The 12,164-nt window shown below is 45.4% G+C and overlaps 1 protein-coding gene across 3 annotated transcripts in view; it reads right to left on the reverse strand.

The window, feature by feature from the left end:
- The window catches only part of MMP16 (matrix metallopeptidase 16), a 378,979-nt gene that overhangs the window by 50,522 nt on the left and 316,293 nt on the right, over positions 1–12,164 (reverse strand). For all 3 annotated transcript variants that reach the window (XM_082258608.1, XM_082258607.1, XM_082258609.1), the window contains one exon: positions 5,554–5,692. In XM_082258608.1, coding sequence (XP_082114734.1) covers positions 5,554–5,692 — 139 coding nt within the window. The remainder of the gene's footprint in view (positions 1–5,553; positions 5,693–12,164) is intronic.

The following is a 12,164-nucleotide window of genomic DNA, read 5'->3' on the forward strand; positions in this document are numbered from 1 at the left end:
TAGTGCGTCCACCAATGCTTCTTCCTGAATAATAGCAGGAGAAGAAGCGTCCTCCTCACTGTCTGAGGGGGCTTTACCTGGGATAACAGCCCTTGCAGAGGAACCTGCAATTGCCGTGACCACCTCTGAATCTGAGTCAGAGGTGTCAGATGGTATAGGGGTAGGCGGGGGTCGCTTCCTTGACCCCCGTCCCTGACAGGCCGCCTCCACCCGAGCCACCATAGACTCCAAAATTGCTGTAAATGACTCTATACTCTGTGCACCGGCGGGTCCCGTGGCCCCCTCGAGGGAAACAGGTGGGGGAATATGTGTGGCAGGGTCCATGATAATTCCAGTTACTTCCTGGATAATATAATTCAAAAATAAAACTTTTTTTTTTTTTTTTTCGACCCCCGGCGCCACAAAAGCCCCTTAGTGTTACCTGCTAGGGATCCCTATCGATCGAGAGAGAGAGAGAGATAGACCCCCAGGCTCACCACTTGATGCTCAGAGTTTAACTGCAACAGGTTACAGCGCTGTCTTGACAAACAGGAAGTCTTTTGGCTGGCTGCCCAGGAAAAAAGGAGGCGGCTCCGCCCCTCTATACGCCTTCCGGCGCCTCCCCCAAGCTCCACGAGGTGTTTGGATCACCTCAAACATGGCCGCCCCCATGCTGAAGACACGAGGCTACGCCAAAATGGCGGCTCGTGCGATCCAGCAAAAAAAATGGCGGCGGCCCGTACTGAATAGCGGTGTGCTGCAGGGCACACAACACTCTCTCTGCATGGGGATATGGCGTGGTTGGCGGTACCGGCCCTGGCGGACCGCATGGCCGTTCGGGAGGCCTGCTAATAGCTGGAGATCTGATTAGGAAGGCAGTCTACATGTCCGTGGCTTCTGACTGGTAGGTAGCTTATTCTTAACCCATAAGATTCCCAGAATGCCACAGATTACATCTTTAAAACATGTATACAATTAGATTGTTAGCTCCCAAACCAAGCCTCCTGGCTTTTTGCACACATAAAATCACACTCAAAGTAGGAGGATCTGTGTCATGTTGTAGGATAGAAAGGGACTCTATCTTACCATACAGAGAGGGGCCCGCGTTCACCACAAAACCCGTCAGGGGGAAAGGGGGAACATACTACTCACCATACCGGAACCAGGCGGGCACCAACTCCTGACAGTACCCCTCTCCACCGGGGCGGGAGGGCTGTCGACCGATACGGACGCCGTGACTCATGGTCTTTGGCGTTTCAGCGAGACGTTTAACTCGCGTGGACAGTCCTTTAATGGGACTTTGTCGCGGCCGACCCAGCGCGGAGCTATGGCCTGCACGCGCTCGTAGGCTGAACTGGGGTGACCACCGGATCTCAACATCCAGCCCGTCGCCCAGTTCAGCTTTCTTGCTTGAAGATCTCACAGGAACACTGGAGAAAAAAAGCTGTCTAAAAAATCCTTTAAGAAAAAATTCTTGCCAGGACCTAAGATCCCAGCAAGGTATCTAGGTCCTTACTCCTAACTAGACAGAAAATAACTGATTTGCTGAGGCAGAGAGAGAGAGGATATACCCTCTGGGACTGCCCCTGGGGTGTGGCCAGAGCTTTTTAATTTCCTGTCTAGTCCTGCTCCTGTGGAGGCAACATAACCCGAAGGTGGTGTATCACCGAGGACTACGTCTGGCAATGAGCGCTAGAGAAAATCCATTTAAAAGGTTTACACATTCAATAACACTGACCCCAACTTAAAGATTATCTTTCAGGGAAAAAAAAAAAAAAAATGTGTGTTTCATAACCTCCAAGATAAAAAAAAAAAAAAGGGGTACCTCATAGCACAAAGCAAAAGAATAGATAGCCCATCCATAGAGGGTCAGCTAGTATGCATTTTCTTTAAAGGAGTTGTAAAGTCTCATTCTATGCATTAAGGGGAAAAACATTTTCTTGGTTGCAGCTGCCCCCCAGACCCCCCGTTATTCTTACCTGAACGTTCCAGCAATGAGCACGAGCCCAGCAGCTCCAGCCACTGGCTCAGGTCCTCAATGGATCGATTGATAGCAGTAGGAGCCATTGGCCCCCGCTGCTGCCAATCAGGTCCAGTGACATGAGAGCGAGGGGCGGGGCTGAGTCTTGCTGTCTGTATCAATGGACGCAGAAGCGGGACTCGTGAGCGCGCCTGCACGGGTACCCCCATGGAAAGTGGCTCTCTGTGGGGACACCAGATAAAGAGGAGGAGCCAGAAGCGATGATGGAGAACCCCAGAAGAGGAGGATCTGGGCTGCTCTGTGCAAAACCCTTGCACAGTATAAGTACAGGTAAGTATAACATGTTTGTTATTTAAAAGAAAAAAAAAATTAATAAAAAACGAACCTTTACAAATCACTTTTAGGCCCCGTTCACATAGGGGCGACGCTACTTCGCACCGCGACCTCCGAGGTCGCAGTGCGAGCAGCGCGCCGCGACCTCGGAGCGGCCGCCACGGACTTCATAACATTGAAGTCTATGGCGGTCGCCTCCTGGTAGCCCCAAAGAAGCTCCGGACCCTTTTTCTAGGTCGGAGCGACTTGTGTCGCTCCTATTACAACGGGTCCGCAGCTTCCCTATGGGAGGCAACCTGCGGCGACCTGTGAGGCGACCAGGTCGCCTCACAGGTCGCCCTAGTGTGAACCGGGACTTAGACCCCGTTCACACTTGGGCGACGCTACTTGCCGGGGCGACCTCACAGGTCGCGGTGCGGCCGGCACGGACTTCATCACATTGAAGTCAATGCAGGTCGCTCCGGGTCGCCCCATAGAAGCTCCGGACCCTTTTTCTAAGTCGGAGCGACTTGTGTCGCTCCTATTAGAACGGGTCCACAGCTTCTCTATGGCAGGCGACCTACGGCGACCTGTCAGGCGACCAGGTCGCCTGACAGGTCGCCCCAGTGAGAATGAGGTCTTAGGAGTCTATTCACACTAATACGACTTGTCAGGCGACTTGTCAGCCTGACAAGTCGCGGTCCGTCGCGGTCCATTGTGTGCTACAGGAACCGTTCTAATAGGAGCGACACAAGTCGCTCCGACTTAGAAAAAGGGTCCTGTACTACTTCGGGGCGACTTGCATAGACATTCATTCTGTGAAGTCCGTGCAAGTCGCGTTGCACGCGACTTCACAGGTCGCCCCCGAGGTCGTGCCGCTTCAGTGTGAACCGGCACTTAGTCTGACGCTTGTAACAGTATTTAAAAAACATTTTGGGCAGGTGAGCCAGCCTTGCTTCACCATTCATATCAGCAGGTATCAATCACAATTAACGAAAAAAAAAAAAAAAAAACCCACTTCATATAACTGAGTTGGCTGGAGTGTATCTCTTCCTAAAATTCACATTTCTCAAAGCATACATCAGCATTTTATGGGAAACTTTTTTCTTTCTATGAATAATTAAAAATGTTCCTGAGCTCCCTGTTGATCCAAATCCTAGCCCAGTGTTTCTCAATATTTTTCCAGTCAGGGCACCCTTAAAAAGTATTTTCAGTCTTGAGGCACCCCTAACCAAGGCTTGCTTCACGTTTCTGTGTGTCTCGGAACACGCGTAAAATCACGCTTATTCCTGACACACAGACAAATGCTCTGCTCTTTAGGAGTGCGATTAATTCTTAATGGTACCCAACACATTGGTAAATGTGGGGTGCTTTTGGTGCAGTGAAATTTAAAAAAAAAGGGTCGGGGACTGCTTTCCCTGCATTTCTGTGGGCAGGGAAGCCCACTGAAAGGGCTGCCCTATACACAGCACGCATCAAGGGCTTGTTCACATGTCAGGTTGGAGGGACAGTAAAACGGTTGAGCTGTTTTTAGCATCCACAACTGCTCCCCTTTTAGCTGCGGAGGCAGCAGCTGGGGTGTACACATGCTGTGACAGCAGATGGAGGTATACCCACGGTGAATGGGGCTGCACTGCAACCACTCCGCAACTGTGTGAATTGCAAGGTTGTGGTGTGGTGATGCTGCAGTTACAGGCTTAAAATAGGTGGTGAGGAGGCAACATATTGCCTCTTACCTGCCTGCCAAATGCCTCTGAAAAGCAATCTGAGAATAGATTGCTTTTTAGAGGAATAGCAGTTCTTGCTGCTATCACACAAAGACAAATGTGTACACACACACACACACAAATGTATACACACACACACACAGACAAATGTGTACACACACACAGATATAAAGCCCTTTAAAAAGTTCTAGTACAGTACCTTTCCTCACACAGCTGGGTACTGCACTGTAGGGGGAAGCAGAGAGCACAGCACACTCCACCTCCTTTTACTTTAAAGCGGAGTTCCACCCAAAAGTGGAACTTCCGCTTTAGGGAGTCCTGACCCCCCGACATGCCACATTTGGCATGTCATTTTTGGGGGGGGGGGGCGGGTACCTAGTTTTGACAGGTACCCGCTCCCACTTCCGCTCGGAGCGCCGCGGCGCCCTGAGCGGAAGTTCTCCTCTCCCCCTCCCTCCCTGCAATCTTCTGGGACACGTCAGAGGTCCCAGAAGATTGCCGGCCAATCACGGCGCGCAGCGCGACTCGCGCATGCGCAGTGGGTACCCGGCTGTGAAGCCGCAAACTGTAACAGCCGGGTGCCCACAGCAGTGATGCCGGCGCCGAGGGAGAGGATCGAGGCTTCCGGCGGCCGCATCGCTGGACCGTTGGACAGGTGAGTAAATGGCTGGAACTCCGCTTTAACTTTGCTGAGGCTGACGGAGCTCCCTCAAAGTGCCAATATACAGTTCGGGACGGGATCGGGAGATCGGGCTCATCTCATCTACCATGTTCCCACGGCACACCTAAAGACCTTTAGCGGCACACTGGTTAAAAAAGGCTGTCCTAGCCTATGGTAAATATACTGTGACTAGTAGAAGCATTGTGAGTGTTTTACATCCTTAGAGACTGCGTAGTGTGCAATTGTTTCATACAAAAATTGTAAACTGAAAAGAAACCTGTACTGAGAGAAATATAAAGGCTGCCACTGCTGACTTCCTTCTGAAAAAAATTAACTGCCTGGTTCTGGACTCTGACATCAATCATGACCCAGCTCAGAGCTCCAAATTTGCATACTTGTTCAAAGAAATGGACTCTGAAAACACTGAAACAATGGGGGATTAGCATGGCAGACAAGGAGCCAGCAGTTTCAGAACATGGTCAGCCATATTTTCTCAGTATGCAGTTTGCAAAGAGCATACAGATAATATTGTAAGCTCCTCTGGGGTGGAGTTGAATAAATAAGTCAATAGCACAATAGCACACAAGGTCAAGTTTGGTTAAAACCATTTACCATTTGGGCTGTGAGTAGAACCCAGAGAACCCTGAAAATCATGTCCATATAGATGCTATGCAAGTGGTGCCCATGGTTTTGAATTACAAGCAGAACTCCACAACCGCAAATCAAGCTTGCCAATTACTTGGATACTGCAAAGGCAGCAAGAGTATAAGGATGATGTATTCTGGTTGAGGCTGAGATTCTCTAATAGCACATACAGTATGAGTGTGTAAGTGAGTCCAAGTTGTGACCCATCACAAACACAGACACAAATACAGACAAACAAGGTATCTCACCTTTAAAGAAGACAAAGTTACCATCCCTGTTTTCATAAACTGCATCAATGTTGGGAGGCAATCCTCTCCAAAAGTAAGTAATCTGCATAGGATTTCCATCCATGACTTTATTATTTTTAACACGCCAGAACCACTGATCCTGTTAAAAAAAAAAAAAAAAGGAGATACACAAAAAATTAGGCAAAACAAATTTTCACGCTTTGCATAACACAGTCTAAAGCTATGCCTAATAATTATTATTATAATCAGTTCCAGTTGAATGCATTCAAAAATCCTTTTTGATCATTTTTGTAAGTTATATAGTCAGTTTGAAAAAAAAAAAAAAAAGACAGAAGTCCATTTAGATCAACCCAAAAATGAGAAAAAAAAAAAAAATCATACAATCCCATATACACAATCCTATACCCAAAGTAGATACAGAGGAAAGTGAAAAACCCCAGCAAAGTATGATCCAATTTGCTCCAGAAGGGGAAAAAATTCCTTCCTGATCCTCTGAGAAGCAATCGGATCTTCCCTAGGATCAACTTTACCTATAAATGTTAGTATCCAGTTATATTATGTACATTTAGGAAAGAATCCAGGCCTTTTTTAAAGCAATCCACAGAGCTGACCAGAACCAGCTCTTGAGGGAGTCTATTCCACATTTTCACAGCTCTTACTGTGAAGAAACCTTTCCATATATTTGTAGAGAAAATATATTTTCTTCCAGATGTAAAGAGTGCCCCCTTGTCCTTTGTGGCGACCTTTAGGTGACTAACCCAACACCAAGTCCACTATATGGACCCCTTATGTATTTATACATGTTAACCATATTCCCCTTAATGTCTTCTCAAGAGAGAATAAATTCAGTTCAGCCAATCGTTCCCCATAGCGGAGCTCCTCCTTATCAGTTTGGTTGCCCTTCTCTGCACTTTCTCCAGTTCCCCAATATTCTTTTTGAGAACTGGTGCCCAAAACTGAACTGCATATTCCAGATGAGGTCTTACTAATTATTTGTACAGGAGAAAATTATATCTTTCTCATTTGCACAAAATTTGCTTATCTATTGTCCCTGTGATTATAGCCTTAAAGTAGAACTAAAGGCATTTTTTTTTTCTTTTAATTTTGGATAGAGTTTGGATAGGTGTTTATTGCTGTATGTGCCTCCATTAGGGAGATTCACCCTCTCTGTGAGTTAGTGAAAATTAAAGAAAATCCCAAATTTTGGTTTGCCACCAGAAGAGGAATAGAAGGAACAATTTACAAGGATTCTGGTCACTCTGGTGACAAAAAAGGATTCCCTCACTTTGGAGAGATTTCCTATCATTTTGTGTTTTGGTTGTGGGACAGGAAGTGAAGGGAAACCCACACAATGGGACACGGGGGCACATAGAAAAAAAAAACAAAAAAAAAACAGGGTTTATAACCACACTAAGTGTTAAAGTATAACCAAAGGTACAACTTTTGGAGGGATGGTAGGAGGAAGAACAGTAATAAAAAAAAGTTGGTCTTTAGATATACCGGTAGTTTTGATTTTATCTTGTGTTTTATGCTTGGATGGTTTCATTTTGTAGTTAAAGTTTACCGTAGAATTACTCTAAAAAATTTAAACAGCCATAAATACATGCACATTGATAAATGCATAGCATCATGTTTGAATTCTGTTCACTTTCCAGTTGTTTAGCAATCGGCATTGTAAACTGCTGGCCATTTACCATTGACACCATGCAGCTCATAGTGTTGGCTCAGCTCATGTTATCAAAGTCTTGTGATTGCAAAGCCTGAGTGAGAAACACTATTTGTGCCCATATGCTGAAAAATACGGAGATAAGATAAGTGAGTGCAAGCGACACCATCAGTTGCTCGATGTTGCTGGTAAATGGCCAGAAATTCTAGTGAGAACTGCTGGCCAACCAAAGCGCCAATAGAATTCAAACGTGGTGTTATGCATTTATCCAGGTACATATGTTATAAGGCAGCTTAATGTTCATAGAATAATTCTAGGGTTAACTTCCACTTTCATGTTGGTATAAAAAGACAGAGTACATGCAATTATACAGGAAACAGAAACCCTGCCATGCTGGGCACCAAGGACCACACTGGAACGCAGCGCACGCTGCGTGACGTCACCGGAGACTGGGAATGACACGACGCATTTCAGAGCTCGCGCACGGCTCTCAATGGACATGCGCGCTCTTCTTTCAAGTGTGAGATAGGAGAGTAATCCGGAAACAAGCCATATATATATATGAGCAAGGAGAAAACAAGGGGGAGTTGACTACAAGAATGCCTAGAAATTCCTATGGGCAGCTAAAACAACTACACTGCGCTAATCAGTGCTGGATACATTTTACAGGACTGTAAATACAGATCAATAAAAATGTCTATATATATATATGCATAAAAATAAGTTCATAAATAACAGTACATATAATGTAATGAGTAAAATGGATGTACACTAGATATAAAAACTATACAAGGTTAAAAACCAGAGATACAATCTATTTGGGTTTAAAAAATGTTTATATGACTGAACTACGTATATATATATATATATATATATATATATACACATGTATGTAGTGAAAAATGACATAGAGAATAAGTCAGAAGGGGAAGTACGTATATATGGAAAAATGTATATACATGTATAAATAGGAAGAACAAAGGCATATAGTGAGTCAGTTCTCATATATATATGTAGTTCAGTCATATATACATTTTTTAAACCCAAATAGATTGTATCTCTGGTTTTTAACCTTATATAGTTTTTATATCTAGTGTACATCCTTTTTACTCATTACATTATATGTACTGTTATTTATTAACTTATTTTTATGCATATATATAGACATTTTTATTGATCTGTATTTACAGTCCTGTAAAATGTATCCAGCACTAATTAGCGCAGTGTAGTTGTTTTAGCTGCCCATAGGAATTTCTAGGCATTCTTGTAGTCACCTCCCCCTTGTTTACTCCTTGCTCATATATATGGCTTGTTTCCGGATTACTCTCCTATCTCACACTTGAAAAAAGCGCGCGCATGCCCATTGAGAGCCGTGCGCGAGCTCTGAAACGCGTCGTGTCATTCCCAGTCTTGCGTGCGCTGCATTCCAGCGTGGTCCTTGGCGCCCAGCCGTACCTGGAACCCGGAAGACGGAATATCCTCTGCACAGCGTCCATCTGTCCACCCAATCGGCACTAGGTGTTCCATCCTCCAGGACCCCTGGTACAACATCCATCTCCTGACATACCACCGGAGCATACAAGCCTAACTTCACTTCCATCTAGTGAGTTGTTACTACATAGTGATTTTAAGCCTTAATAAATTGCTGCACTTAAGAGGCGCTCTGTCTCTTTCTTTTGCATTGGTGAGAATCCCTAAATACCGCAACTGTCTCTTGTCATCCCCCTTAAAGGGACCATAATCGAGCAACAGTGATTATCTGCCTTCCAGGACACATTCCTGGCATTCTGTAGAGTGGAGTAACTTCTACTTGTGATTAACTGCGGAAAGTATTTGTAGTGGGCTAAAGAAACTTGGCATTGGATGTCAAGGACTAGAAAAAAACTCAGATGTTCCAATGTATTTGAAACTGGCAGACAAAGGGTGTAGCATAACATATATGAGATAAACGTGGAAGTAGTATCCACAGTAGATCTCTATTAACCTAGAGCAGCTGCACAATGCACTGAAGACAGTATAGGCAACACCAGGACAGTACAAAACCTCAGTGGAGTCATTGCAATGAAATGTGGCAATTACTAAGACCACAGGGATTTAAATGCAGTACTGATTGTTTACAGATTTTGCCATAGAAAAGAATAGAAACAAACAGGGACACTTTATAGAGAAGCTTTTAAAGGAAGCGATTGATTAAACTATAAACTTCATATATCTGCCAAGGTCCACAATCAGATTGTAAAGTAATTGCGGCTGAGCACCTGAACTCAATCTAAGCATTAGAGCAATACATAAAGAGCCTTAAAAAATGTGCTCCTACTGAAAAAGTTAACCCCTGTTCACATCGATGCGATTTGACAGGTCAAATCTTATGTCATATCGCAGCCTATTGCCACCACAGTCACCATTCCATTCAGTGCGATGCCCCCTTTGCGGCACTGTACTGATTTCCTGCACTACTTTTGGCGACTTCAGGGGCGACTTCAATAGACATCTGTGCATGAACCTGCACCGATGTCTTTCAAATCCCCCCCCCCCAATTCGGACAGAAATGCGGCTTTGAAATTGTGCGAGTTCAGATGAAGTCACATGGATTCAAAGCCGCGTTCAATGCGTATGAGGGCTTAAAGCGTATCCGTAGTGAAATGATAGAAAATAGATATATAATACAGGCAGTTCTGTGAGCACACGGTATATAAAAGGACAACTAAAGGCAAAGGAAAAAACTGCGAGCAGACAGGCTCTTAAGTGCAGAAGAGACACGAGGGGTGTGGAAATTAAAAAAAAAAAAAATACTTGTCCAAGGGACTTAATCAGGTAGAAGTCCCATTCTACTTGTCCCTCATGACAATCTACTTGTTTTGATAAAAAAAATTATATTATATATATATATATATATATATTAACCAAAATCGTATTTAACCACTTTAGGACCGCGCGCGGTAATACTACTGCGGCAGTGCGGCACGATACCGCTCAGCCACGTAGTATTAACGTCATGCGCGATCGCGGCTCCAGAGCGCGCTCCCGCGCGCCGCGGGTCCCGATACCGATGGCATTCGGTAGGGAACCGATCAATCACCAGATACTGACCAATGATTTTTGGTCAGTGTCTGTAGATCGGTCCCCACCAATGGCAATCTGTCCCCTGTCTGTGTAATGTAAACACAGACAGGGGAAGTGATGTCACTGTCCCTCCTGAAGTCCTTTCGGATCCAGGAGAGAGACAGAGACACACCAAAAACGTGAGTTTCCACCAACACTACACTGACACACCTCACATAGGCACATTTAACCCCTTCATCACCTCTGATCACCCCCTGATCACCCCCAAACCCCTCACAGTGAACACTATATACAGTGGTATACAGATATTTTACTGATCACTGTATAAGTGTCACTTGTGAGCGTAGTTTGCGCCTGCGTTAGGCCCAAATAGGGTTAGGGTACCCGCCACCTATCCCCTAATAAAGTTTTTACTCCTTGATCAGCCCCAGTTAACCCCTTCACTACCTATTACTCTGTGCACTAAATACAGTATATAGGTAAATACTGATCACAGTATTTAGTGTCCCTAGTGACCCTAATTTGCGCTTGCGCTAAGCCCATATAGGGTTAGGGCACCCGCCACCTATTCCCTAATAAACTTTTAACCGCTTGATCTTCCCCAGTTAACCCCTTCACTCCATATAAAACAGTGCACTAATATATACAGTATATCAGATAACTACTGATCACTGTATTTAGTGTCATTGGTGACCCTAATTTGCGCTTGCGCTAGGCCCGAATAGGTTTAGGCCACCCGCCATCTATCCTCTATAAAGGTTTAACCCCTTGATCTCCCCCAGTTTAACCCCTTCACTTCCCTGTCACAGTGTTCACTATATACAGTGATTACCGATCACTGTATTAGCGTCACGGGTGACACAACTTAGGCTAGCTAGTTAGCGTCAGGGTCCCACTACACCACCGTTACTTAGCGTCAGTTAGAGTCAAGTACACTAACACACACACACACCACCGTTACTAGTATAGTGTTTGAACAGATCAATATCTGATCTGATCAGAACTATACTAGCGTCCTCATAATTTAGTGTTCCCCAAACGCAGTGTTTGCACAATCAGCACTGATTCCTGCTAGCACCTGCGTTTAGCCCCCCTGCCCAGCCCACCTTACCCAGGCAAGTGTAGTAATCAATAGATTACTGACACTTCCAAAAAACACATCACACAAAACCGCTGCGTTAGCAGAGTCAGGCCTGATCTCTGTTAGCACTAGCAGTTTTTCTTTGTAGCGACCAAATAGTCCTCGACAACCAGGTGCTTTTATTACCTAGTAGTCGCATCACTGTACGAGTAAATTTAGCTACCAAAATGACAAAACGTTCGTTCAGTGATGATACAGTATAATGACCATGTCAAGTGAGAGCGATGGGGAAGCCTCACCGGCAGAATCAGGGTCAATATACGAACCAGATGACGGCAGCGGCTCCCTGACAGATAGCTCCGACAGAGGGGTCCCTGCTAGGGTCAGGCGTACCCGACCCCATTCTGGAGTTGTTGACTTGCAAGAACTGGAGGTTTCTGGTATGCAGCAGAGTTCCAGTACTAGTGCCGCTCACACTTCTCGTGAACTGGCAAGCACGAGCGGCCTAGTACACCCTGGACCTTCAACCAGCACTGCAGTATCACCTGGTGACGTGGCGAGTCACCTGAGTGCAGTTGAAGCTGGTGCGGTGGCTAGCACGAGTAGTGGCCCGCAGCCACCGCGTATCCGAAGACAGGACAGTAGAGCCCATAGTGTCCTCCCTGAAGCGCTGGCATATCCTAATTGGCAGCCCACAGATTCCACAGCGCCAGTACTTCCCCCATTCACCGCCCAACCCGGAATGCAAGTGGAAACAGCTGGTTTTAATCCCATAAACTTTGAGCTGTTTTTCACTGAAGA

This window comes from Pelophylax lessonae, assembly GCF_965119305.1.
Source record: "Pelophylax lessonae genome assembly, chromosome: 5".
Lineage (NCBI taxonomy): Eukaryota > Metazoa > Chordata > Amphibia > Anura > Ranidae > Pelophylax > Pelophylax lessonae.